This window comes from Drosophila gunungcola, chromosome 3R (genome assembly GCF_025200985.1).
Source record: "Drosophila gunungcola strain Sukarami chromosome 3R, Dgunungcola_SK_2, whole genome shotgun sequence".
In the NCBI taxonomy this organism is placed as follows: Eukaryota; Metazoa; Arthropoda; class Insecta; order Diptera; family Drosophilidae; genus Drosophila; species Drosophila gunungcola.
The window spans coordinates 7956251-7984191 of NC_069139.1; the positions used below are offsets into that span (position 1 = coordinate 7956251).

At 40.0% G+C, this 27941-nt stretch overlaps 2 protein-coding genes across 3 annotated transcripts in view; both read left to right on the top strand.

Moving 5' to 3' along the window:
* The window catches only part of LOC128257648 (aminopeptidase Ey-like), a 147186-nt gene that overhangs the window by 41034 nt on the left and 78211 nt on the right, over positions 1-27941 (top strand). The window lies entirely within an intron of this gene.
* On the top strand, positions 23187-27914 carry LOC128257696 (calnexin). Of its 2 annotated transcripts, none has more exons than XM_052988832.1 (9): positions 23187-23569; positions 24512-24850; positions 24962-25033; positions 25140-25273; positions 25694-26282; positions 26342-26482; positions 26572-26697; positions 27049-27276; positions 27348-27914. In XM_052988832.1, exons 1-9 carry the CDS (start codon positions 23426-23428, stop codon positions 27390-27392), a joined length of 1818 nt encoding a protein of 605 aa, XP_052844792.1. In that variant the 5' UTR covers positions 23187-23425; the 3' UTR covers positions 27393-27914. The 2 variants fall into 2 exon arrangements, with proteins under 2 accessions (XP_052844792.1, XP_052844782.1); XM_052988822.1 differs by lacking the exon at positions 26572-26697 and adding an exon at positions 26844-26972.

The window sequence follows — 27941 nt, forward strand, 5'->3', positions numbered from 1 at the left end:
ATAGGAAATGCTAAGCAGCAAAAGAAAACCGAAAGGGACAGCAGCGCCAACATGAAATATAAATAAATGTGCATGCCAAAGCGAAAAATCAAAGGGCACACATTATGCATATTGCATGAAACCACCACCCATCCGCCTCCCCATTCCACCCTTATAAATTATTAATTGACCTCCACAGATTGCTCTACTTAAGAAACAAAAGTGGGCAGAAGTGTATGTGAATCCAAGGCAAAAGCGGTTTTGTTTCCCTAAAATAGTCGAGTAAACGGTTTGAGGGAACAATCGCGTCAGCAAACACGTTTATTGGCAATGCAATTGTCAATATATATTGAAATCAAAGCTAAACACAGAACTTTTCAACGCCAATCACTCGAGAATGTAACCGAAACTGGCGTATGCATTCGCCATTTACGAGGAACACACAAAACCACTTTGCCACTTTAAAGAATTGCAGTTGCGAACCGAAATTGGCAGAGAACAGTTTTACTTATCTGAAACACCATTTGCAAGATTAGGTTTAACAAATTGAGATAAAATATTTATAACTGTATTCAACTACATATTTTGCAATCTTTTCTACTCATTTTTGGGGACATATTTCTGAAAGTATTGAAATAAAATTAAAAGAAATAACTATGGAAATTTAGGTTCTTCTAATTATTTAAATCACATAGAAATACTATACCCAATAAATAAGTTGTCAGACTAAATATACTATTCTTACATGAATTGTAAGGTTTTGGGTATGAAAAATGTAACAATAAGATGAGTATTAAATTAATATCACGAAATAAAACTTACGAGGTTTTAAAACTGTAGTTTTAGACTATTCCGTATATAAATTAAATTTAAAAGTATAGAGGTAATACCATTTATTATTAATTTAATTCTTGTAAGACACACTTGTTAAAGCTCAACTTTCAGTTTGTCTCCGCTTATAATTATCTCAAGGAGTTAATTTCTCAGAGTACTACACATTTATTCTTTCAATTTCTAAAGTTTCTTGGTCAGTGGTAGTTATTCTTTTAGTTTCTCAAGATTCCTGGTCAGTGTGCAAGTGTGCACTTTGCTGTCGTATAGAGTTATGAGCAGTCCCGCCTAATGGGCACTGCAAATCGTTTTAGGGCCATCATTTTGGCATTGCCCTTTGGCTTATTAAGTCCCCCACTGCAGTGCAGAGCATGCATAAGATAATCATATTTCTTGCTCACATGAAGTGCACCCCTTCTTGGCCGCTCCCCCCGCCCCCCTCGACTGCAACTAAATAATACAAACTAAGTGTGTACAAGCCAAGCTGGCAAATTACGAGTTTTGGGGGGGAGTTGGGCGGAGAATGGAAAATGGGAAATGGGAAACGCGATCCCTGGGCGCAGCTTGCTGCATTTGCCAGCTGGCAGGAAACTAAAATGGAAAGCGCAAAAGTGGCTGCCAACAACAAGAAACAGAACATGGGGTATGGGGCTGCAAGCACAACAAAAGTCAAATTAAATTTCGCATAATTTTTTTCTGTTTGTTGCTCTTACCGCTTTTTGGGGGCACAAAGTTTTTTGTTTTTGCGGCTTGGCTTCAACTTTCTTTTGTGGTTTTTTGGCGCTTCTTGTTTTCCTGCCAGCCACATGTCGCATTTGCTTTTATTTGTTGTTTTGGCGCAGTTTTCTTGTGCATTTCATTTGATGAAAAATCGGTTTCGAAATCCTCCGGACGAACTTGAACCAAATATGCAACTCTTTTCTGAGTTTCTGGCACAGCTGCTCAGAGAAAGTTGCTACTTCGGAGTGGCAAACGCCAGTGGGGCACAGCGCAAATCAAAAGTGGCCCAATGAGGCGCACGAATCTAATTAGTTTGCCAGCTTAACGCAGCTGCACAGCAACAATAGCGCGAGCGGAAACGGATGTTTGCTATCGCCATTGCCGTCGTCGTCGCCATCGCCATCGCCATTGCCATTTTGCCATTGCCACCGCCATTGCCTTCATCACCATCGCCGTTTGCCATTGTTGTGTGCTCTTCAAGCAATTAGCTAAACTAAAGGCAGATTCCCCCTGCCTTTTGGCCCATCTTGTTTCGGTTCTTCCACTGAGAGAAAAAAACATCGACATTTGTTAACATTTCCAAATCGGAAGCAACAATTTAAGAGAGATCAGTTAAAAAGTTCTAATGGCATGGCTCGGACTATTTTGATTTTCTTGATTAATATTTTAGTTATTATGTTATCTGGATATATTTAATCAATATTAATTTGGCAGTAATAAAAATCTCTTGCCCAAAGATATTTATATGTGAGTAATACTCAGTGTTTTCGATATTAATTTCCTTAAATATAATTTAAGAAGTGGTTTTGTGTTGTTCACTTTTAAAAATATGTTAGAAGTTAAAAATTTTGATTTTTTGGTATTTCTAAGTTTTTGGCTCAGAGTTTTCTAAGCCTGTTTCTGTTTTAATCCCTCCCTCCATTCCAGTTGGGTTAAAAGAGATTTTACACAAAGTGTGCCAAGAATTGGATTTTGATACATTCGTAAGTTTTGTCAAATTTCAAAATAAATAGAGAGAGATAAGTAATCATTAAATTGTTTCATTAATATTAATTAATAAATTAATAAGCCAAAAAATTACAAGAATTTGTCTAAAAACTATAATAATTTATTTATATGTTGTTATATACATTTTTGATGTAAAATACTAAACTTTTTTTGCTGCGTGCAGCCGTAGTCACAGTCAAAGCGTGTAAGCAGCCTGAGTTCCATTCAAAGCCGAGCCTAATGTCACCAGCCCGTGCCACTCTGCCCACCTGGTGGGTTCCACCTGAACTGGGCAAATCGTTGAAACAATGGCACCACGTCGACACACGTACAACAACGTATAAACAAAAGGCGTCTGCCCATCTCGGCCTACCCCACCCCCTTCCCCCCTCCCCGCTCCCCTCGCTCACTCGATTCTATCCGAAAACCCTCTGCCATCACTTCACCTGTGTGTTCGGCGCTAATCTGCACTAAATTGTTGTTTATTTTTTGGCTTTAAACGCTGTGTTTAGTCCGGACACTGTGGACTGGGAACCCTTGTTCGCCGTAGTTGTCGCTACCCTTGGCTGATTTTGCGTGGCAATTGGCCATTGAGCGAAATGGCTAATTAGCCGGCGCTCTTTGTCCACTTGCCAACTTGCAAACGGCAGTCGCACTGGCTGTGGCAGCGGCATATTAAAAATTAATACGTCAACTCCTCGGGACAAAAGTGTAAATGCATATTTATGAGCTACTCAGCTTGCAGCTTGTGATTAGCTGCAGTTTAGATAGGTTGGTTTTGGGAGGGGCATTTGGTTTTGGAGCTATTGAAGGGCTATAATTATGTTTGGTGGGCGTGGCACGTGGAAATGACAGGCTAAATTGCGCGGACTAGCGAAATGTTAAAGGGCCGCTACTCTGGAAATTTGCCAGCTATAAATTTCTCATGCAAACTATTTAATCAATCGGAAGTCTTTAAATTAGTATTATTTTTACAGCTCCATTGTGATAAATTATATTAAAAATGTAAATGATTTAGTAAACAATTTGCTAAAGTCTAGATAAATATAACAAAGTAGTTAGTTTATTTTATAATAACAATAATTGCCAAGAAATTTGATGTTTTAGAAAAAACTAAAACTAAATTTAGTTTTCTAAATCTGATAAACATTTTTCGTTTGTGCTGTGGCTTAGGTTGCTCAAAGAAATGATTAATTGAAATTCATTTATTGATTGTATATAAATTTTGCAAAGTCTCATTTATTTTGATCTTGTTTTGTGCAACGCTGTCAGTGCTCTCTAAAATGCGAAATATAACAAACGCAAAACCGCAAAAGCACCATCCCAAAAACAGTATTTGTAATTAGTTTTCTCCACTAAAACATGCATGTGTGCGGAGCAGCTGGAATTTCGCACTCATAAACCCAAGGATTCGCACCTTTGTCGTCTAATTTTTGCACTTCGCAGCAGCCAGCTGCAATTCCCCAAATGCACCGATGCACTGGCTTTTGGCCTTAACAGGCTTTTGGCCAGGAGGCAATGGCTTCTATTAAGGCCCCTGGGCGCCCAGACTCAAAGGCTTGTTTTCGCAGCCCGTGCGAAATTCCCGTGGAAAGTGGAATGCCACAAAGTTGCGCTCAACAGGGCATGCAACGTAATTAGTTTTTAATTGATTTAAGCACAAGTAATGTTGATTAAACGAAGGCCAGGCCATCTTGCACGACGCCAGCCACATGACAACAATGTGACAGGCGACAAGCGGAGTAAATGTGGATGTGAATGTGGATGAGGATGGCGAGGCGCACTCAGTGAACTCCACATATCCCCAGCTCCACTTCCACTCGGTCCCCAAGCCCTTTGCCAGCTCATATTTTCTGTCGAGCTGTCAGGCGACAGCAAATGCAACTGCAAGCTGCAACAGACCGAAGTTGTCCGTTGACAGCAGCCAACAAAAGTCCTGACATCACCGCCAGCAGGAGCCGCAGAACCAGTGGCAACAAAGTCAGACAGTTCCAGGACCAAAAGCCAGACCCCCCAGCCATGTCGAAGTTCATTAGGCAGGAGGGGAGTCAGCAGGATTCCGGGGAGCTGCCGCTGAAGACATCCCCAGACCCCAGGCGGGCCACCTCAAAGACGATCCCCCAACAAACTTGCCAAATAAGCCACTTGGCAACTCGAGTAGAAGCCACTCTACACAACAACAAAACAAAAATAGATTATACTTGCTTTTACCAAAACTAAGACTCTTAAGTTCTAAAACATCATAGGAACTGTGTTATTGTTCAATAAATATTTTAAGTATTAAATAATCCCAAATGGGTATGAATAAAGTAAAGCAAAGAGTTAAAAAACATATTAGAATATGAAAAAAGTATCTTTCTTGGCATCTATATTAATATACTACTAAAATAAATTTTTATGAGTGAAAGACCATTTAATTTATTAATTCAATCTAAAAATAACAAAACGCCTCAACTATTATGACTTCAATTTAAACAAGTAATAAAATTAAAATTCTTTTTTTATCAATTTCTAAAATTCTTCATTATTTTCTCTGAGCTTCAAAGATATATATATATATTAGATTAATTTCTTTGACATCTTTGCTCTACAAGTATAGCTTATTTTTTAATGCGCTAGTGACGAAAATACATTTTTCTTGATTTTACTAATAAGTTTTTTTCCAAGTGCTCTCGCCATTGTACGTATTCGCTATACCAACAGACTGCTCGGTACCAGCTGGGCCTATCTCTGCTTATTTGCACTCGATGTGCGCTAATTTGATTGTGTTCATGTGATAAACACAGGCCTCGACCCACGAACCAGGATCTTTGACTGGAACTGTGAACGAAACTAACACCAAGAGTGGAACTGGAACCGGGATCTCAGGCCATCAGACCATCAGACCAACGGGCTCGACTTCCGACGATGGGCAAACATCCGGTGGCAAATAATTTTCGGGCCTCTAATACGATTTTGCGATTTATTTGCCAGCCGAGCCGAGACAAGCCAAGGCGGGCAAAAAAGACAAAGAGCCAAGTTCAGAATCCCGGCAGGCCGATAAGAAGGAAAGTCAAAGCGAAGGCGTACGGAGGAACTATGCAAAGTAATCAGGGAAACGTAAACGGAAAGCGTCTAGGCACCAGAGCACGATATCTTAATGAAGTATCGATTGCCAGACGGGCACAGAGTGTGTGGGCTTGTAGGTGGCGGAGGATATTTTTAAATGACATTTCCCTGGAAGGGCACAATGGCGCCACTGAATGCAAAGAGGCGCTCTAATTTTGTCCTGCCACAAGCAAGGGTTTCGCTGTACGGACCGGCATTCTCCGAAAAGTGCTCAAAACTAATCAAATTCCTAGGGCATTCAATCGGACTGCCAGCACTAACTAAATGGTTTAAATGTTAGAGATGGCAGCATGTGGTTAAAAAGGCATATTTTATAAATTGGCTGATATTTTGTGTTATAGAATTATATTATAATCATAAAAACAATAACTCCAAAATTAAAGCATCTTAAAATTTTTTAAAGAATTGTATTACAGAATTTAATTATAATTATAATCTTAAATAGAACCAATATAAAAATGTTTCATTTTTAAACTTTTCTGATTGGCAGCTATAATTTAAATACTTTAATACAAATTAAAAATACAACAGGACAGATTACTCAGCAAAAACATTCGATTATTGTCTAGAAAATAAGTTTGCCTGGAAAATGGCCAAACTACCATCAATGCCACCTGGCCCTGGGCGAATTTCGAGCTCCATTTGCTTGTTTAGCGCTTATCTTGTCTGTAATCCCCTCTAATTTCGCCTGTCAGTCAGTCAGTCAGTCACTCTTCATTGGCCTGGCAACCGAAAGTGATACGCAAAATCCGGCCCAAACAAAAAGCTAAAAAAATAGAAAGGAAAGGATAGGAAAGGGAAAACAAACAGCTGCGGGGGCGTGTCAACCCGACTGGCTTTTGTTGTTTAATTATTTAAAATGCAAAAAGTTTCGGTTTTCTTTATACGCGATTTTTGCAGTCTAAAGCACGCATGCGAAATCCCAAATGAGTTCATTAGGCGAAGGAAGTCGGGAAGTTTGTGTCAGGTAGCCCGCTAAATATTCAATAAGCGGCAATTTTTGCAGCATACAAATGGGCGCATTAGGGCGTAATTTACAATCGACGCCGGCAGAGCCAAAATATGCACAGCAGAAGTCGGAGAATCCGGAAAAGGAGACCCCGGCGTAGTTTCCATCCCGGATATTTATGCATGCATGAGTCGGTGCCGGAGTGCGAGTGTGTCTATATGTGTAACCAAATGAGTCAAAAGGGAGACATTACTCATGCCGGGAAAAGTGAAAAAAGTAAACCGTAAACGGATGCGAAATCGGTTCCCCTAGAAGCTTTAAATTTTCATTAAAGGCCCAATTGAAAATGTCTTGCTAACTAGCTAGCTTTAACTTCAAACAAAAGTTCTCAAAATAATAAAATTGTTTTATCAAAATTATTATTCTTCCGAAAATGATACTTTTTGTCTCCAAGCTGTATTTATTACCTTTGACTGAAAATTAACCTTACTTTATATATTTTATTTTAAATTAAACAGGGTTTATTGTTTTCTTAATAAAAGTTTTGGAAAAACAGCATGAAAAAAAAGTTTCTAAAACTTATGAGCAAAACAGTGAATAAGCTTGATTCTTAGGAATTAAACCAACTATTACCAAGACCAATGGACTTAAAGCTTTAGCCAGAAGCCAAATTGAAAACGGCGTTCAACACGGTTTTAATTAGTGAAAAAAGCGTAAGTAGAAAATGGAATGAAATTCATTTGGGGGACTTCGCAGCTTCTCCGCCTCGAAAATCGTAATTGAAACGCCGAAAAGATGCCAAGGTAAAATGTCTGGCGATGCAGTGGGCTTCCGTTGATTTTGGACTCCATCGACCTCCACCCCCCCAAAACACCTCCTCTTTTCGGGCCAACTTTGCTGCTTGTTAGGAGGAAACAATGTCAAACTCATTAGTGCTCCCAAAAGGCTTTCTTTCACACTGAACGCAAACTTACGCCCACACTCGCCCACTCACCCACTCGCATTACTATAATACATACGGTAGCTGAGAAGTGTCCTTGCCGGCTTGAGAATGTGTGTGTGTGTGTGTGTGTGTATGTGTGAGCAGACGCTTTGAACTTTTTCTTCGCTTATACTTAATGGATTAATGAGATTTTTTGTTTGCCCAGGCCAACAGCATACGAAGGCGCCTAGAAAACGAAAAGGAAATAGAGTGAAGGAAAAGGGGAGGAAGGACGAGGAAGGGATAAAGGACTCGGAGACGAGGTGCCAAGGAAGCTAAAACACGAAAGGTGGCTTCAACAATTTTTTTTAGGTAAACACTGTTTATGTCTAAAACGGTGCCAATGGGTGTGCCAGTGCAGCGAGGACGTCTATTTTAAACGGGCAAGGAAATTTAAAATTTATTACTTGGCTTAGAAAAGCTTAAAAAATATAAAATTTTCTAATGAGGTCTATTTGAAGAGATATGGTTTAAATGGTTTAAATGGTTTAAAAATAAATCTATACATTGCTTACTTTCACATTCATGTGAATAACAACAATATATTGATTTAAGTTATAGATATACAACTTTTAAAAGCCATCAATACTTGTAAGCTATAATTGTCGGCAGTTTAAAATGACTTGTTGAGATTTTTTGCAAGTCAAGCAGCTATGAATTTTGATAGATAGTCCAAAAGGGCCCTTATTTTTGGCTTAGCTCTCCAATCAGCGGCAGTAAAGTATCACAAACCGAGTGGCCAAATAGGCCAAATAAATCCGTTTATTTTTCGTTACAACCACAAACGAATGCGACTACCAACTGCAGAGACACAAACAGAGCTGCAAAGCAGTCAAAACACACGACCTGGACAATTGCTTAGAGTCCTTCCCGAGATCAGAGCCCCTTTTTAGTGTCATAATCTCCTCGACATGGCAAAAAGCGTTGACACTTTTTTCACACTTGGCCAGCTAACTGCAGGACGTCCCGGCTTAGCAAAAGCGGAGCAGCTGGCGACTGGGGCCAAGTCATGGCACAAATGACTTTGAATTATTTGTTTACCCGGGGACTGCCTGCTGGCCTTTCAACCCACCTGACTGCCAGTTACCATTTGCCAGTTACAAGTTACCAGTCAGCGCCCCTCTCTCTCATTAGAACGGTATTCCCTTGCTGAGGGTTATTTAATTTTTGCCAGAAGTTGGCTAGTCATGGCGGAAAAATTATTGTTTGCATATAAAAAACTTAAGCATCGATGCAAGATTCCTGACCCTTTCCAATTTTAGAAAACTTTATCCTCGATTAGTTTGCAAATCTTGCCAAGTTGACACGACATAAAGTAATAAATTGATGACTCTTAAAAAGGTCTTAAAAATGTTGACAGAAACTCTTAAGGCTTTACTTTTTGAACTTCTTACTGAAAATATTACTTAAAATGTCAATAGGATACAAGTCTCATTTAATCTTTTGGGAATACAAATAAATTATACATTTACAATAAAAAGCTTCAAGAGAGACTAAATTTAGGTTCCAAACAGATATTACTTGAATCGGAATAAAAATAAATTTTACATTTACAATAAAAAAGTTTTTTGCCTTTAAAGCAAAGTATGAAAAACCACTTTTGTTCGTATTAATTTGCCTGTTTCAACTGAAATCGCTACACTAGATAAAATAGTATTTAATCTAAATAAGTGATTGAAGGCTGTGGTTTCTCTCAATTAATTTTTACTGCACTCTATTATCTTGAAATAAATCGTATGTCTCCTTTAGGGTATAGGAATCTGCGACCTATTGAAGATGCTTCTTTCACTTGTGATTGTTGTGGTTTCCTCGTAGCCGATGAAACGCTTGTGGCCAACACGCACCATTGTGCGTAACAAATCGCAGCCATAAACAGCCAAAGGAAATCCTAAAGAACACCGACTGGCGCCTGCCTACAAAAATGCGAAAAGGAAAACCGGGGGCTTGGGGAAACTGCCATAATAATTCACAATTTTTCACAGTTAAGTGTCAGCGGTTGCGTCGCTCACAATTGTTGGGCCCTCTAAGCGGGGGCACTAAATCAACCGAACGACCAGCTAGCAAGAAATAAAGCCTAATCCCGGATCCTTTATTTCCAGCGCGGTATCACGCGGCGTATGCGCGATATTCGCCGGGCAAGTGCACCGCCAACAACTACTTGATTATGGTGCCGTGCCGTTGCCTGGTGTATGCATTTGTCCGTTGAAAAATATGAAAACAGCTGGCAGCCTCCGGCGGACAGTGACAAGCCCACTGTCCCACTGTCCCAATGCCCAAAGTGCATTGTTTACCCAAAAACCGACGATGCACAGTGGCTATTTATAGTAAAACAAAAGTGAGTATATATTTTGTAAAGCAAAATAAAACAAAATTCGGCAAGCCGAAGTTCATATACCGTTGCAGCTATCTGCAAAAATTAAATATTCTTGAAAACATTAAAATTATGATTAACTTGCGTATATGAAGCTATGATGATTTGCAGCTAAATTATTTGATAGTTCCTATGGCAGCTATATGATATCGTTTTCAGATTTTAATGAAATTAAAAGCGTAATTCTGAACTGTCCAATTATTAATAAAATCTTCATTGAAACATAACCTTTCAAATTTTTACGTTTTTTTTCCGGCGGAACTTTGTTTTAAGTTTATTTTTGTGTTTTTTAAGTATTTTTACAATAAAAATAATAACAATAATAATAATACATCTTTTTATTTTGACAACAGTATTTATTTTCAATGTTTGAATAACTTAAATATGAAAAAAGTCTTTTTTTAATTTTAAAGGATATATTTTTTGAAGATTTCTAAGAGGTAATTGTTGTCAAATAAAACATTTGAATATAAAAAAATGACATCCAATATTTTGATAAGGATTCCGGGATTTTTTAAATTAAGATCCATGATTTGACAATTAATGTGGCCATTGTGCACGGATAGCTGTAGTTGTTGCACAATGGTTTTATTTATTTGGTTTTCTGAGCTGCCGGGACGCCACTTTAACTGTCACCACCACAGGCATCAGACCTCAGACATTTCAGCCAAACGAAACCAGCAGCTTGGCAAACTGACTGCAACTGGGCAGCAAAACCAGCACGCACTTCACGTCCTGTTTCTTGGCTGAACTTGAAGGATTGGGTTGCCTTTTGATGTCTGAATAGCTATTCTTGTAAGCTGCAATTTTGATATATGAGCCAAAACACTTTGTCCAACGCCATGACATACAATGTGCCATAAAAGTGAGACCTTTGGAATTAGCTTAACTTTAACTTTTATTTATTATTGCCTAAGTCTACTGGCATTGACATGTGGTTAAAAATTGTTATTCAAAATAAATACTATTTAAAAAAAAAATAAACAGTACAATTTCTTATAGATTGGCTGTTTTTATTTTATTAAGTTTTTTATTGATGTGCCCAATTATTTGAAGTCTCTTGAAACGAGGAAAACTTGCTGGTATCAGTTTCTGGTCAAAAGAGTTCTTAGCTCAGTACTTGTAGGCGAAAATTGCGTATATACAATATACATCAACTCTGCTCATTGTATTTATGACCCCTGTGCACTGTCCTTTCCTCTCACTTCTCCTCCGGCAAAAAATGGAAAACTTTCGCGCAAAGCTTCTTTTGTTTCCCCAGTTTGTACAACAATGCGAACTTAACTTTGCCAAGAATTATTATAGCATTTTCTAATAAAGGAAATGCAATGTGGAATATACTCGACAAATAATTCGAGGGCCACGGGGCGGGGAGAACAAAGTGTCCCAGGTGCCATGCAAATAAATGTGCCATAAAATTTATTAAAATTGCTTTGTGTTCGATTGCGCAACAGTTGGGCCGCCGCAACGTTTTCTACTCGTGTAGAAACAAATAAGTTTGCCACAGGGCTTTGTTTGCATTTGCCCCTCCGCCAATGAAAACTATCAGTTTGTGGATGGGAAATAAGCAGTCGAAGTGGTATGCACTAGCAAAAATTAATGTTGTCAAGGGTAAAATTAATTATATAGCTAATTAGTAACATGTGTAATAAAAAACTTCTTGTTTTACTTGGCACTATCTAAGCTTATTTTATTTGAAACTGTGACAAAGAAATTTAATTTAGTTAATGAGGGCTTAAAAAAATTCTTTTTTATCTTTTAAGTATATTTTGATGTTATTTCCAATGTCTTAAATTTTATTTTCATAATCATTATATTTTGAACCAACATTTTTCTCTAGTGCAGGAGGAACATCGGAAGCGGAAACTTGTTTTCTGTTCCAAGTTTCGCCGAGTTGTCTGAGGCGCAAACAAACAGCCAAGTTAGTTGCAGTCCTTACCCCTTGGCCAACTGACCACCCTTCCCCCTCTCGTTCCCCCGCCCCCTCATCCTCTCACACTCGAGTGACTGCAACTTTCGAGTTTTAAACATTTTCATTAGCGTTAATTAATTTGAAATATTCTTTTTATTCTTGTTCCCCTAGTTTTTTTTTTTTAGTTAGTTTGCTGTGTGCAAGCAAATTATTCAACGTGGCTGCCACCCGGAGGTGGGGGGGGCGTTAGGACAAGGGGGGCGTGGCAGCTCGCTGCAAGCTAAAACCTCTTACGTTGGTCTAAACTAAAAAGCGCATTTAAGGGCTGCGCCAGCAGAAAAGGACCCACCGCAGGAGGATCCCCCGTTTCAGTCCCAGGCATTTTCCTGCCTTTCCTGCGGGAAAGTGGAAAAACGTTAAGAGTTGGGGCCGGTTGCACGGTCGGCTGGCCAACGCTAGCCACAATTTTTAATTACGCGAAAGCCGATCCGCAACAGTTTTGGCTTTAGCCTTGCCAACATGTTGCGGACAGAGCCGTAAAATCGGGTGGAAAATGGTAGGAAAATGAGGAAAATGGTCGGGTGGCTGCAGCCAGAGACTTGCTAAGATTTAGCCGCAGGACAAACGTTTAATAAGCAGGGCCGTTATGAGGTCGCCACTGCCAAGTGCAGAGCCAAGTCTTCAACTTCGACTGCGCTTCGACAAGTACCCAGATTCTCGGGGAAATAAGGACTTTTCCTCCAACTTGATTGCAAAGCAAAGAAGCGCCGCATTTCCATCTCATCATAGTTGTCACTGCCTTTTTTGCTCCCCACCCATTGTCTCGGACTTTTCCCCATTATGAAAATCCCTATTAACACTCTGCTGTGATTTTATTAACCAACTTTGGCGCACTCCTCGACTGCCAAAGAGGCCGCCAGTTGAGTTCATAACTTGGCATATTTAGCGAAATTCCTTTTAGCACTTTTCCTTTTGGCCAACTGCACTTGCAGTTGCCATGGCAAGCGTCTTTATGGCTGCCGCCCCCAAAATCCACTTCACCAGCCAGGTGGACTTATTAACTACTTCAAAAATGCAAAGTTACCAACCGCTGATTGCCTGTTGCTAGTGGCTCACAAGGCCAACAGCACAGGGGAAAAAATAAAAATACTTCTAATCATTGAGTATATGCATTTTTCATTTAGTTTTAGTATTTTTTCTCATTTTCTTTCTGTGTATTCATACAACTCCTTAGCAAAACTCAGCAGGCGGTCGAGCCAATCGACTCTTTGCTGCCAACGGAAATGAATTACAGAATTGTGCATGTAGAGAAATTTGTTAATATTTTATTCTTCGCACCTAGCGTGCAGAGCTTTAATATTTCACTTGTGACAGCAGCGGCAGCTTAATTAAAGCCCTTCTGGGCCGATGTAATATCCTCAACCGCCTAACCCCGTAAGTTAAGTTAGCACAAAGGACGCTCTAACTAATGCAGTGGACCGCAGGCCACAGCTGAACGGGTCCGTAGTCCAGGGTCCGGACTCAAACTAAATTATGCTGATAAAACTGGGCGCTGCAAAAGTCACGTTAATGTGGCAGGAGCGACGGACAAGATATACCCGACTTCCGACTTCCGTCCGTCCATCCGTCCGTCCGGACGGGAGTACGTGCGCCTTTGCCGGAAAGTAGTGAATGTGAGGGCATGTGTGTGGACGAGATAGTCGGCCGAAGTGGTGCTGGTTGGGTGGCCAGAAGGACCTCCTCTGGACAAAATTATTTTTGTTGATTTAACTAAATGGCGACAAGTTCAACGAGTGTCACAGATGAGATTATAAGCGGGCAAGGGGCGGCACGGCACGTTCGCAGTTGCTGGCACAGCCCAAGGGCAAGACAAGTGGATGCCACTTGAGCAGCGGAGCTAAAACAGTGATTTATAATAGTATTCAACGCAGGATTCATTAAAGTATTTTCCACTAGTTCCTGGCTTAAGAAAATTCTAGAAAATACATTAATAATAACCTTAAGTGCTAAACATAAAACCTGCCTTGAGCAGATCTTAAAAATTATTTTTAAAAATACCTAAGGCAAAAAAAAGTAAATTAAATAAATTAATATAATTTGAAAGGTTTAAAGGTCAATTTAAAATCTTGATCTCATTTTCATGTTTTTTTGAATTACTCATAAAAATAATCATTTTTCCCAATGGTTGAAGTTTATGATCCTCATTGTGCACATTTCCTCAAATTGTTTGGTACACTTCCAACACCTGGTGAAGTCAAAATACTATCTTTTACGACTGTTGCTAGAATGGTTAAGCATATGTGTCTCTGACTAAGCTTTGCCTAAACAAACAGAGTCGGATAAACCGCCGGATGGACGGTTGGAAACTGTGAACGAGCGATGGCCAAAGTTTGAATAGCAGAACGCCTTCCATATTGAATTAAACGTTTTAATATGCGGCCAGCTCGCAAATTTATAGTTTGGCTTTGAATTAGCATACGAGCACGTTTGTGGCAGTGTGTGTGTGTGTGTGTGTGTGTGTGAGTGTCCGGAATAGAGGAATCCGGGGAATACAGCCGGAAATGCAGATGGCGGCCATTTCTTTTCGCTGGCTAAACATTCGACAGCAAGGCCGAACCCAATTTGAACAAATTGTGTGCACAAAAGCGTCCATGCATATGTGTGAAAAAGAGGGAAACGCATTGCGAGAGCGAGAAGGGAAGTCGGGAAATGGAGATATATGGAGTTATAGCTGGAAGCAGACTTTGTGTTTATCTTTGCTGCCGCCTTTCATCTAAATTTTCCACTTCATTCTCGTTGTTCTTGAGACTTTAAGCTGATTCCAAGTTTGCACCCTCATATGGAAATCTTTGGTTCTGCAACTGGGTTAACTAACAGGGTGGATGGATTTGTTTGATTAAAACCATTAGGGAAAATTTTCTTTTAAAAATATAATTCTTAAACTACAGGTATTCTTTTCTGATATCTTTCTATGAGGGAACAAGGCAACATTCCAATTTGCAAAAAGGCAAACGAATAATAGCGGATGGCTATATATGTAGCTTACAATTTACCATACTTTTAGGTAATTTTATTTCGATTTCATAGAAAAACACAACCCCATAGTACACTCCTTCGAATCCATTAAGAGAAATGTTAGGTATAAAAAACCATTCTTGCAAGTCATACGCACTCATTACATTTTTTTGGATCAACGATTGCCCGCCGCCTTTTGTCATTTGTCATGCACAACGTGACGTATGCGTAATGTTTCATTAACAAGCCAATTTGCCTGGCCAGTATTCCTCTTTCTCTTTCCCTCCCTCTAGCTGTCTCTGTCCCCCACACACGAATCATTTGCCATGACGTCGCTTACTGATTGTTGTTGCTGACATTTTGTGTTTATTACGGACTTTTAATTTATTTCATTACACAAAATTAGCTCGCCTATCGTCAGCAGAAATCTTAACGCTGCGAACAAGGACGACACTTAGGCAAATTAATGCCAAAAATATGTACAGACGGGCGGAAGGATCCGGCCGAATCAAAATCGAAATCAAAAGACACAGTTCAAAGCGTTGGCGACGACACGCAGTCTCAAAACGGGGGCCACGCCCCCTCGTTTTTCAGCGCCCCCGACCTCAAGGGTCGCGGGAACATCGCGATAAGCAAAGGATAATGCGGCCGTGTGGATTTTCCTTTGCTCAATTTTTTTTTAAGATAGATAGACAGGGCAGCGACAAAAAAATAAACGAAATAAATACCGAGAGAGAGCTGACATAACAAAGAAAAGCAAAATAGAGGCGGCCGCTATCCCTTCCCAATTTTCCCTTTTTTTCTATTCTCACTCTTTCGATAGCTCGCCTAGCTTTTCTTGTCACTGGAGTTTTTTAAGTCCTGAAAATGCTCATCATTTAGGGTGTATGCTGTAACTCAAAGTTTAAGGTTCAGACTTTTTGACAAGAAACCTTTAAAAAAAACAGAGACTGAAAAGTTGTTTCACCAAATTAACATATAATTATTTTTAGTTTCTATAACGAGCTTTTTTGAAAATTATCTGACTACCGAGCTCAGAACTCGAAAGCACAAAATTATTTTGTCCCCAGTTTTGAGCCATTAGATTTCAAGCAAAAGTATTATTTGCTTGGTTTTATTGAATTACTGACTTTACGCAATAGTTTATGTAAAAAATAAATGAATATAATTGTTTATCAAATTTTATAATTGTATTTTGTCATTATACAATGAACTTTTTTAAATCGAATCTCAGTAAGGGGCATTTGATAGTCGTAAGACTCGCGAGTTCAGTTTCATTTTATCCCTAGTGCTGTCTCTTTGGTTTTTTTAAGCTAAAGGATTATTTGCTTGGTTTATTCCTTTGACTCTATGTTTTGTTTTGTCTTTGGTTTGTTTTGTCGGCTCCTTCACATTTCGTTTGCCGTTCTGCTCTTGCGGTTTTCTCGGTTCCCCGCCGCCTTTACCTCCTTCCGCCCCCCGCCACGCCCCCTTGGTTTATTTACGCGCCTAAAACGACCTTGGATGTTCGCTGGTGTGTGTGTGTGTGTGTGTGTGTGTGTGTATGTATTTGTGTTTATTTAGGTCGCCTTTTGGGTTAAGGCAAAGTCGGCTCTGTTAGTTTAGTTTATTGCTTAGCAGCTGATTTTGGTTTATTAATTTCGCATTAAAGCTGGGGTTTCCCTTCTTTTATTTACAGCTCACTGGGGTCGTTCGTAAGCTTTAAGTAGGAAATCGAGATTGTCTCTGTAAATCGTTTTATAATAACACAAAGCTCTTCTGGGTTTCTAATACCGGGATATGTCAATAACACACAATATTAATTTGAGAAAATAAGAAGAAAATAATAGTAATTATAATCTAAAGCAACTTGAAACATTTGACTTTTAAGTTGACTTTGAACAAGAAATGAAAAGGAAGCCTTATATTTTTTTTTAACAGGTAAAAGAAAAAATAAGAAGTAAAAGGCGTTCCTTTGGACTGAAATATTTAATCTTGAAAATGGTATTCTGTCTACTTACCACTCCCTTTATATTATTTGCATATAAAAAAGAATAAGGCAACTTGTCCTCACCAAGTTGTCATCAAAAGTTGATCTGCAATCTGGGCGGAGCAATCTTTATGCTGCACATTAATTTCTGGCTCATATCCAATCTACGGGCGTCTTTCGAGCTCGTCAAATGTCTCAAATCCATAAAAATGCAAATTGTTAGGAGACGGGCACTAAGGCTTCCTGTCAGTCATTAAACGGGGACAAAAGCTGAAATTGCACGGGAATTATGACCTCTATGAGTCAGTCCGCAAGTCAGTCAGCCAGTTGACCAGTTAGTCGGTTGGCGGTACTGAAAAGCGGTCTGTAAGTGGGTCACAAAGTGGCTGGCAACTTTCGCTGCCCTCAGCGAATTTTTATCCCAAAGATTTATGAGCCGGGACAGGGAATGATGACCCGACCCTCGTTGCCTGACATTCTGATCTGCTACTTTTGCAGCCTGGACACTTTTCAAGCTCCGCCACCTGCGGTGGACTAACAAAAAAAAGTGTAAGCGGAAAAATAACCATTAAGCTGGAGAAAACACCATAAAGGGCTAATAAACTGGCCTGATTTGCATAAGAACAAATGTCGTCATTGGCTAAGCATTTCTTATCAGAATGTAATTGGATGAGTGTGGCCAGCATTCTTTTGATTAAAAATTTCCAGCCAAAAAATGTGGGAGTGCAACTAAGGTAACCGCTGTGAGGAAAAGTTAAAAAAGCATGTGCGGTTTTTGGTAATAAATTTTCAAAAACCAGCGCCGCAAATAACAACAGCAACAAGGCCAGAGGGCAAAAAAAGCAAAAACAAAAACAAAAAAACCTTAAAAAAGGAAAACGAAAATTACCACACAGGGAAAAATATTAAGTTAAACATACTAAAAACCTCATTTATATTTTATCTATATTTAATGTGATAGATCTTTAAGCAGTTCTCCCTAAAATATTCTTAAAAACGTGGGTTTAACTTTTAAAGATGTATTTAGTAATTTCGTAGTAAAGGGTTTCCAATACATTTAAAACTAAGTTTCGGATATATTTGAATATGCATACATCCAATAAAAAATTTATTTATTTATTTTTCTATAAAATTAATTATTTGAAAATAATCTTAGTGGTATAAAATTTATTATTATTTGTGTGTATTAAAAAAATGTTGTTTTTGTTTTGTAATAAACAATTTAGTCAAATATATATGTAAATGCGGTATGAATCAAGTTTATAGAGTTTTTGTACATATTTTTTCAGCGTGCATCAATTGTTGGCAGAGGCGCACGCGACTCCAGGGGCCACGCCCCTCACCCTCCGCCCCGCTAACCCAATACCTGTTTAATGCAATGTCTGCTAACCTGTGCGCCCAGCCACCCAGCCACCCAACCACCCACCAAAAATGGCCGCTGGCTGCTGGTCAATGCGGCCACCAGGTTGGCGTCGGTTTAGCCTTACATTATTTTTCCTTCGCCCCCAAATTTGCCACCCTTTCAGGTGAGTGTGTGGCCTGATGATGATTTTTTTCGTACTCTTTGTTGGTATATTTTGTTTGCGGCTGCTTTGTTTTCGCTTCGTGTGTCCCTTTTTTTGCGCTTACGCCATTCTCGTTTATTTATTAGCAATTTTATTAGCTATGAATTTGTTTGTTTTTATCGTGCAGCCCTCTCACCGCAGAGAAAAACAAGAAAAAGAATGAAGAGCAAACAAGCAGCGACCGCCCAGCACCCACAACTCATCCTTCAGCCCACCCATTAGCCTCAAAGGGTGTATAGGCCGACTTTGTTTTGCCGGCAAGGAAAGTGATTTATATTTCCAATAATGAAAGTGACTGCAGCCCCGGGAGTTTTGCTCCTGTTTACGTTTCGGCCCCGAAACATTTAAATTTAAATATTTTCGCCTATGCCCTGATTTATTATTTCAAAATGTAGGAATTCTTCCCCCAACTCGGTTTCACGCCCGAATTGCGAACCGCTTTTATTTGTCTTGACTTGTCAACTGAGGTGATTAAAATTTAGACATTCCCAGGCCCCAACTCAAAAAAGAATTGTCAGCTCAAAAATGGAACATGAAAAGGGAAAGGTACGAGCTTACGCGGTATGCAAATTAGTTGCCTGGCAAAAGTTACCACAATGAATAACTCTTTAATGCGGCATAGCGCCGCAGGTACAATCTCGAAATTAATATGAAAGGCACTTAATGACCCAAAATCTGAATACACTGCGAATTAGCTGAAAGACCACTTCACGGAATTAATCCTTTTCGTCTCTGAATGGATTGCATAATTGAAGAACCTTCATCATGCTCTAAACTGCAATTATACACTTGTTGTGCACATTTCAGGCCGCTGCTTTATTAAAATGTTGTTTTTTCCAGCAAAAAAATAATATTGAACAGGAAACCACAGCTTCTATTTGCTTTTTACCACTTGTGACCCGAGTCCCCTTTTAATTAAAAACTTCAAAAAGAATTGCTAGTACAACTGTTTACTTAATTTTTGAAAAATAAAAATGCCAAAAAGGGTCATTAAGACATTAATGGCCATTTAAGAAAACGGATTTACGTTTTATTTTCCACATAAGCAATATTAAATCTGTTTAAGATATTTTATTTATATTTTATAGAATGCCCTGAACATTAATTGTTGGTGTATACCAAAAGTTAAAGTAGTCACCAAGCCCAATTTTATGCCTTGTATGTGTTTGTGCTAAATGCTCCCCTTGCGACAATTTAATAAATATAAAATGAAGGAGTACAGGGGTGTTTTACTTTATAAGGGAAAATATATTTAATTATTATTCATATTTAACTTTATTTAAACAAAGTTAAATACTAAGTTTTATATTTATTTATTATATGCAAAGCCCTATAAATAAACGTACATACATACATACACTGCCGGTTTGCCCTGAACCCTCTGAAATCCGCTACTGAATTCAGTGCCTGCATTAAATTTTCACTATTTCCAGTAGAGTGTGGAGTTGGGGAAAAGTCGGCGCCATTGGCCACGTCAATTGAATGGTAGGCGGAAAGCCAAAAGTGTTGGCCATAAGTCAGAAAACATGAATAACAAATCAATTCAGTTTTAACGGCGCTGCAAATTCCTCAACATACACACAGTGAAAGGCGAACAGAGGCCCATTCGAAAGGTGAGAAAACGAGGTGTTGAAAGCGAAGAAAAGGAAAAGCTGGGGAAAGCGGGGTAAAGAGAAGCTGAAGAGGTTTTCCCCTGAACACACAGATACCCTCTCACACACACACACACACACATCTGGCTGGGTGTTAATGGCGGACTGGGCGTCAGGCATTTTGAATTTTTAATGGAAAATGGCCCGCCTGCTTACACATTTTCACCGATTCCGCCCCCGCTCCGCAATTCCTTTCCCCCCGACTGTTCCAGATTTTTTTAGGCATGTTTGCATACACTTACGGCCAGCAAACTATGCATATGGATGTGTGTACGTTGGCGGGGAGGAGACTAGGCTCTTCCGCCCCCTGGGCGCCCATTGACCCGCCCCTTTTTCAGTGGGCTCTCTTTTTTATGCCCCCCCGGCAAAATTGTCCGGTAATAAATTTTCAGCGTTTCCTGCCGACAAAGCGCCGCACTTTACAACACTTTTGGCATAAACAAACAAACATGTTCACTGGGAAAAAATAGGTTTTTTTATTATTTTTATAAAAACAAACGAAGTTTGTTTTATATACAAATAAATGGCACAATGTTCACAATACTCATACTACTACCAATTGAAAACAAAACCTAAAAAAAATTGTAATACTTAAAAAATCATTTATGATCTTTCCTGGAAATGCTCCTGAAAACAGTCAGGAAAAATATTTCAATTTTATTCTGCGTGTACGTGTATGTGAGACGCTGGCCATGCGTGTGAATGGATATGTGTGGGTGAGGTGTGTAGGTGTAGTGGTGGCCATGTAACGGAAGTTAAGTACACACTAAGTTGAACTCGTGCGCTTGTAGCGGCGCTTCCTTCTTATGTTTTGATACTCTCGCACACATGGATACCTTACCCTCTTACCCCGGAAAAACCCACGGCCACTCGCTCTTCGCTTTCCACACTCTGCGATCCCCGGAAAACACCTCCCTTCCGCTATTTGCTTGCAGGTGAAAATGTTTGAGATTCTGCTGGCGCTGTCCAAAGCTTAGAACAAAACTTTTCTGGTATGCCATCAACATTGATGTCCTGTAGTCGCAGCACCTCTTCCACCGCCTCGCACTTTTCCACCGCCCCTCCCGCTTTTCCTCCGCCCCCTCCATTAATGCCTTTTGAGAGGGTGAGTGTGTTAAGTATGTTTTTTGTTTTTGAGTAATTCGTGTAGACAAGAGCTGCTGTTTTAAAAGAGGAGCACAATGGGAGCTGGCTGCACCTCTCGCCCATAATTTCTTTGCCAGGCGAGGAATATTTATGTGCTTGGTAAATGTTATTATAAATTACCCAAAAGTTTGAAACTCAGAGTGAAAAGCTTTCGGAAATCTAAAAAGTGTGTTTTTAATATTCGTAATTAGCAACGGTTTAGCCATGCTCATGCTGCAAACTAGTTTTGGCACTTTGGCTTATGTTTTTCGATTATAAAGATAATAATGTTTTAGAGAAGCTGCATTCATTTAGCTGCAATATGTTTACAATAAGTTGCGTTTCTCTCCGCTATACAACAAGCTTTAATCTTTCTTCATTTAATTTTTTCAAAAATGTCCTTTAAAATAGAGCCTAATTTTCCACTTTCTCCACAGTGGGCATCGTCAGCAGAAATCCGGTTGAAGTGTTGGTAAGCTGGCCTCGTTGTTAATAGAACACTTGACAACACTGGATGTATATGCACAGGTGGGGGTGTTTCAATAAGGAGTTTGTAGGATGTGTGCCCGTGTCTGTTTATGTAGTACGCTCATTAACTGTCATTACACAATTTCCATAAAAAAAAGAAATGTTTGTGTGCTCGCGTTTAGTTTTCTCCAGTCCTGGGGCCTCAACAAAAGTTGCCCCATCTTCATACTGAGCCCCCCTACATATACCACCCACATGTGTGCTTCGGAGTCTTTGTTTGTCTTTAGAAAAAAACTTTTTAAATTGTGTTAAATATTCCATTAAACAAAAAGCTTTTTGTATGCAGTTTCAAACAAAAAAACAAAAAAAACTTTTAGTGGGAGCGATAGAAGAAGAAGCAAAGATACGCGTGTCGTAGATAATTTGCCACATTTAAAGGATGTGCACTTAAAAATATTATTTTCCCATTTCAAGAATAATACTAGTATAAATTATTTTTAATTTTTTCTTTCTTCTTGGATTATTAACTACATTTATTTTTGGCTTAGAGCCCTTACCATTTATTTTTTAAATAGACTGGTCAAATAACTATAAAAATTGTTGTTAAATTTAGTTCAACGTTTTCTCTGTGTAGAAAAAGGCGGTGCATTCAATGACTTCCACCCACAAGCCCACTCAATAAGCCAGAAATTTTTATTATAATTTTATGCTCAAATGCACGCCACTTTATTTTACACAGCAACAGACAGAAAAAAGATAGACTTTTGCGAGCTATCAAGTTTATTGCGCGGCTTAGCAATTTCCGTGGTGGGGAATTCATTAATTGAGCCGCCGGGCTTTTAAAATAATTACCAACATGCAAGTTTACTTTTATAAACCGCGGTGAGCTTAAATCTGATATGTCCGATGGCAATACAAATGAATGACAATATTTCAATAGAATAGCACTTCGGAAAAGTATTCATTTTAAATGGGCATCGGGGAAATACTATTATTTGGGTGCTTTTCATTTTAGTTGACTGTAAAAACTTCAAACATTTCTTAGAATATTTGAAGAATATTTGAAGTTTATGGAATCTAGGCAGCTCACTGTTAAATATATAAATGTACAGAAGTATGTTATTTGTAACTTTGGCAAAATTTTAATTTTTAAAAAAGTTTGTTTAAAACTAGCCAAAAGACAACAACATACATCTAAATCTATATATTTAAGCATTTATTGAATGTATAAATAATAACACATTTTAGTTACCATCACCTGATCACATGATTAAAACATAAGTTTATCTACTTAATAAATAGACGTTTTCAAAACATCATTAATTCTATAAAATTATCACGCTTAGAAAAAAAAAACCGTTTCTAATTGCGGAACAGTAAAAAGTATGCAACATTTAGGCAAAGTAAGTGGTTTGAGTCACTGCTTTATTTTCATCGGAGTTCAAAACCAAGAATAATGGCTCAGTTTTCGTTAGAGATGTGAAAACATAGCTGATACCCGCCATACATAGCCGATGTTTTGAATATCTCAATGATATCGATGTTGGTATCGATGTTTCCCCACCTCCAACCTCCAAAGTAGGCAGCGAAAAAGCAGAATGTATAATTTTTAATTTAATTACAAATAGTTCGTCGTGCCAGATCTCGATTCTCGTTATTCCACAACAGTCCGAAGTTAGGGAAAACAGGTGAAAAGCAGAGGAGGAACTCGTTGAAGTCGTTGTTGCCTGGTTTTCCAATCGCCGCGGATTGAAGAAAGTCCCCCAACGAACGAGGAAAAAAGTGGGTGAAAATGCCGAGGAAAATGGGCGGAAAGCGGGGTGCAACGCTGGCGTTGCTCTTCGCCTGCGGATTGCTGTTTATAAGTACGGCTAAAGCCGCCGATTCGGGTCCGGAATCGGATGACTTCGAGGATGGATATGTGGAAGATGTTCAGGTGAGTGCGGCGCTGCGATCCGAAAGATAAAAGAGTGTAAAAAGTACACGTCAGTGGAAGCTACTAGAAAAGCATGGTTTTCGGTTGCTGGAGAGGGGAACGGGGGGGGTGGTGCGGCCGGCTTTTTTCACTTGATGACCCACAATTAGCATGTGAGTGTGTTTCGGGGTTTCCACCGTCGAATGCGAGGGAAATTATTTATCTACAGACGAGGTCAAGCAGATAGCGCCCTTTGGCATCTTTATGGCAGCCCTAAAAATGCACAAATCTGGTATTCCACAGGTTACATCACAAAAGGAGAGAGACAGTTATAGTTATATGAGTTAAAATATACGTTAGTCGAGCGAGTTTCCAAAGCAATTCATTCATCATTCTCATTAATTCTGGGAGCATCTCATGATCTACACAATTTGATAAAAACCTTCAAGATCTTAATGGGCTTATCTACAGACGAGGTTAGGAAGATAGCACTCTGATAACACTGCATTATCAATATCATTATTTACAATTACCACTAACAGCAGTCAACAGTTGGGTGTGGTTCTCATGTAAATTTCTTTTAGTTACCTACTTATAAGTCACATAATTCAGTTTATGATATCAATGAAATTTGTAATGTCAAAATAAAAGTGGCAAAATAATCAATTTTAATTCTTCTGCCAATCTTTAAAACTCTATAGTAACAACATATCTTATAAATTAGGGTACATCAACTGGAGTAAGTCAATTTGATCAAAATAAGGCTTTGGATATGTTCCACTTTGGATTTAGTAAATAAATGTATATCCGATTGTTTCAATAATTCTGTCCTCAGGTGTAGCGCTCTCGAATTAAAGCCACGCCACCCACTTTTCTCTCTCTTTATCACTTTCCCTGACTGACAACCGCGTGTTACGGATTTTATCGCACCTTATCTAACGTTTTACAATGTCTCTCTTTTAGGAGGAGCCAGCTGCCGCTGAAGGCGATGAGAAGTTGGTCTACGAGAGCCCGGTGATCGATCCCAAGAAGTTCCACTTTGCGGATCACTTCGATGACGTGGAGGCCTCCAGGAAGAAGTGGGTCCTGTCGCAGGCCAAGAAGGACGACATTGCCGAGGAGATCTCCAAATACGATGGCATCTGGAACTGGGAGTCGCCCCAGCGCATCGTTTGGGCGAATGACCTGGGCCTGGTGCTCAAGTCGAAGGCCAAGCATGCGGCCATATCCGCCCCCCTGCGCCAGCCCTTCGAGTTCAAGCAAGACAAACCGCTGGTGGTGCAGTACGAGGTCACGTTGCAGGTTCGTCACCCACTAAAAAGCTCTGGGATTGCATCAGCCGCTGGGCAAATCCAATTAATACCCGCTTACTGACCCAATTCTCTTTCTACCCACGTTTTTTTTTTTTTTTAGGAGGGTCAGGAGTGCGGTGGCTCGTATCTGAAGCTTCTGTCCGCCGGAAAAGACACGGAACAACTCAAAGCCGTAAGTTCGCGAGGCAATGCCCTCATAGCTCATTGCTGCCCGAACTTCGAACCCCAAAGACCATAAACCATAAACAACCCCCGAATCGCAATCTGTTTATTCGTAGTTTAATGACAAGACACCCTATACCATCATGTTTGGACCGGACAAGTGCGGCAACGATGTGAAAATGCACTTCATATTCCGGCACGTCAATCCAATTAATGGCACCATCAGCGAGAAGCACTGCAACAAGCCAAAGTGAGTCCATTAAATAAAGACCACTCTTCGAGAGATGGGAAATCAAGGGACGAATGCTCAGTCAAGCGTTATAGTTTTTTCTATATGTGATGAAAACAGCATTTCACGTTCTACCAAATGAACCATTACAAAACACATAAATCTTCCTTTAAATGTTGGAAGTTGATTTAATTAGCTGCTTGTTCAAATATCAAATTTATGCAACGATGCAAAAATAATGCTTAAATGGCAAATTGCAAACTTGATTTATAATACATATGTATTTCATAAATTCTCATTTCGCCAAATTTGATACCAGTTGCTTTTGAGACCTTTATCACCTTGTTTGTTTCTTGTCGTTACCAACTTTTTTTCCAATAAATGAGTTGATGATCTATAGCCCTCTCGATGGTTAATTGTTTCTCTTCCATTTGCTTTTAGGAACCGTTTGGAGGAGCCATTCAAGGACAAACTACCGCATCTCTACCAGCTGGTGGTGCGTCCCGACAACAGCTTCGAGATTCGCGTGGACCACAAGATTATCAACGAGGGATCCCTGCTGACCGACTTCAAGCCCCCGGTTAACCCGTCGGCGGAGATCGACGACCCCAATGACCGCAAACCGGAAGCGTGGGACGAGCGCGAGAAGATCCCAGACCCCACGGCCCACAAGCCCGAGGATTGGGACGAGGATGCTCCACCACAGCTGCCCGACACCAATGCCGTCATGCCCGACGGTTGGCTGGAGGAGGAGCCCGACATGATTTTCGATCCGACGGCCAGCAAACCCGAGGATTGGGATGCCGAAATCGATGGCGAGTGGGAGGCACCGTTGGTGGACAATCCCGTGTGTGAAAAGGCCGCCGGCTGTGGCAAGTGGAAGGCTCCGCTCATCCCCAATCCCAACTACAAGGGCAAGTGGCGTGCACCGATGATCGAGAACCCCAACTACCAGGGCAAGTGGGCTCCCAGGAAGATCGCCAATCCTGACTTCTTCGAAGATCTCAAGCCTTTCCAAATGACGCCCATTGTAAGTGGTTGTTTGTGGAAAATCATTTGCCTTACTATAGTTGTATTTACTCTAAACAGAGCGCTGTGGGTCTGGAACTGTGGTCCATGTCCAGCGACATCCTCTTCGACAATCTGATCATCACGGACGATGTGGAGGTGGCTCGTGACTTTGCCGCCAACAGTTTCGACATCAAGCGTCGCTACATTGATCGCGAATCGGTAAGTTAATGTCTAAGCCTCTTCCTTTTCTCCCCCCACAAAAAGAGACAGAGAAACATAATCGAGTGACCGTTCTATTCGATCCGAAGAAAACCTTCTGGCACCGCCTGATGCGCCGCATGAACTACAAGCCCGGCTGGTGGGCCCTGTACTTCGTGTACCTGCTCATTCCGGCCAGTTTCTATGTGTTATATCTCTACCGACGCGCCAAAGAGGTTAGCCCTCGGGCTTATCTTTCGCTCTTAAATTAGAAATTAGAAACTCGTACGATACACCCACATGAGCACTCTCATCTTGGCCTTTGCACCCTGCACTTGTAACTGTTACTGCTACTGCTACTTTTCGCGTTTTCATTTCGTAGGACTCATTCGTCAATAAGGTAGTCGAGCTAGCCAAGACCTATCCCTCGATCTGGGGCATTGGCCTGGTGGCCATTGTGGCGCTGGTTGCCATCACCATGTACTGTAGATTTGGTTCCGCTAAGAGTCAGGTAAAGTGGCTTGTTTCCGGCTTTGATTTAAGTCGTATTTCTGACTTGATTATCTAATATTGTTTTAAATTAACAGGACTCGGCTGCCAAAAAGGCTGCTGCCGAGGCCAAGAAGTCCGACGAACCGCAACCGGATGATGAGCCCGAGGCTGAGGAGGAGGAAAGCGATCGGGCCGCTGGGGATTCCAGCAAGGAGAGCACGCCACTGTCCGCTAGTCCCAAGAAGAACCAAAAGTCTGATTTAGATGATAACGAGGAGGAGACCAAGGCGGCGGAGAATCAAGAAGAGCCCGCACAGACTGAGGTGGGCTAAGAACTGCTAAATGGCCTAACACTCTAAGCTAAATTAATGTTTTACATATTCTTTTTGTATAGGAAACTACCACAAAAACACGCAAGCGTCAGGCGCGCAAGGAGTAAAGCGGGCATCCTCAGAAGCCGAATCCAAAACAAATACTAAAAATCTAAAACAAACTTAATCCAATTCCAAATGCCAGCGGCTGCAGAAACATCGAATCAATCTAGCATACATTTTAAATATGTTGAATTTTCGCCATGGCAGCCGACACACATCTCCCTCAAACAAAACATCCACACAAACTCACATACGGAGAAACACCCACACATATGGAGAAATAAACACACACTCTCACACTGTAAACATACAGATTTTAGTGAAGTCTATAATTTAATTTAATTGTTTACACGGTTCGGTTTAGTCAACTCTATACGTACTTTGATGTACTATCGTTGCATTTCTGTCGTGTTCGACCCTCTGTCACCTTCTATATCTCCTGTATTCCCTTTCCCCCAGAATCAACTTGCTTTATATTGTTTAGTTGAAGTGCTTAATTCTCAACCCCAGAGAGACCTTTTGATTTTGTGTAAAAATAAAAGACACCAACTAGACAATTGAGGGAAACAAAAACAAAACAAAAAACAGCAAGCATACAAAGAGGGAACTAAAGC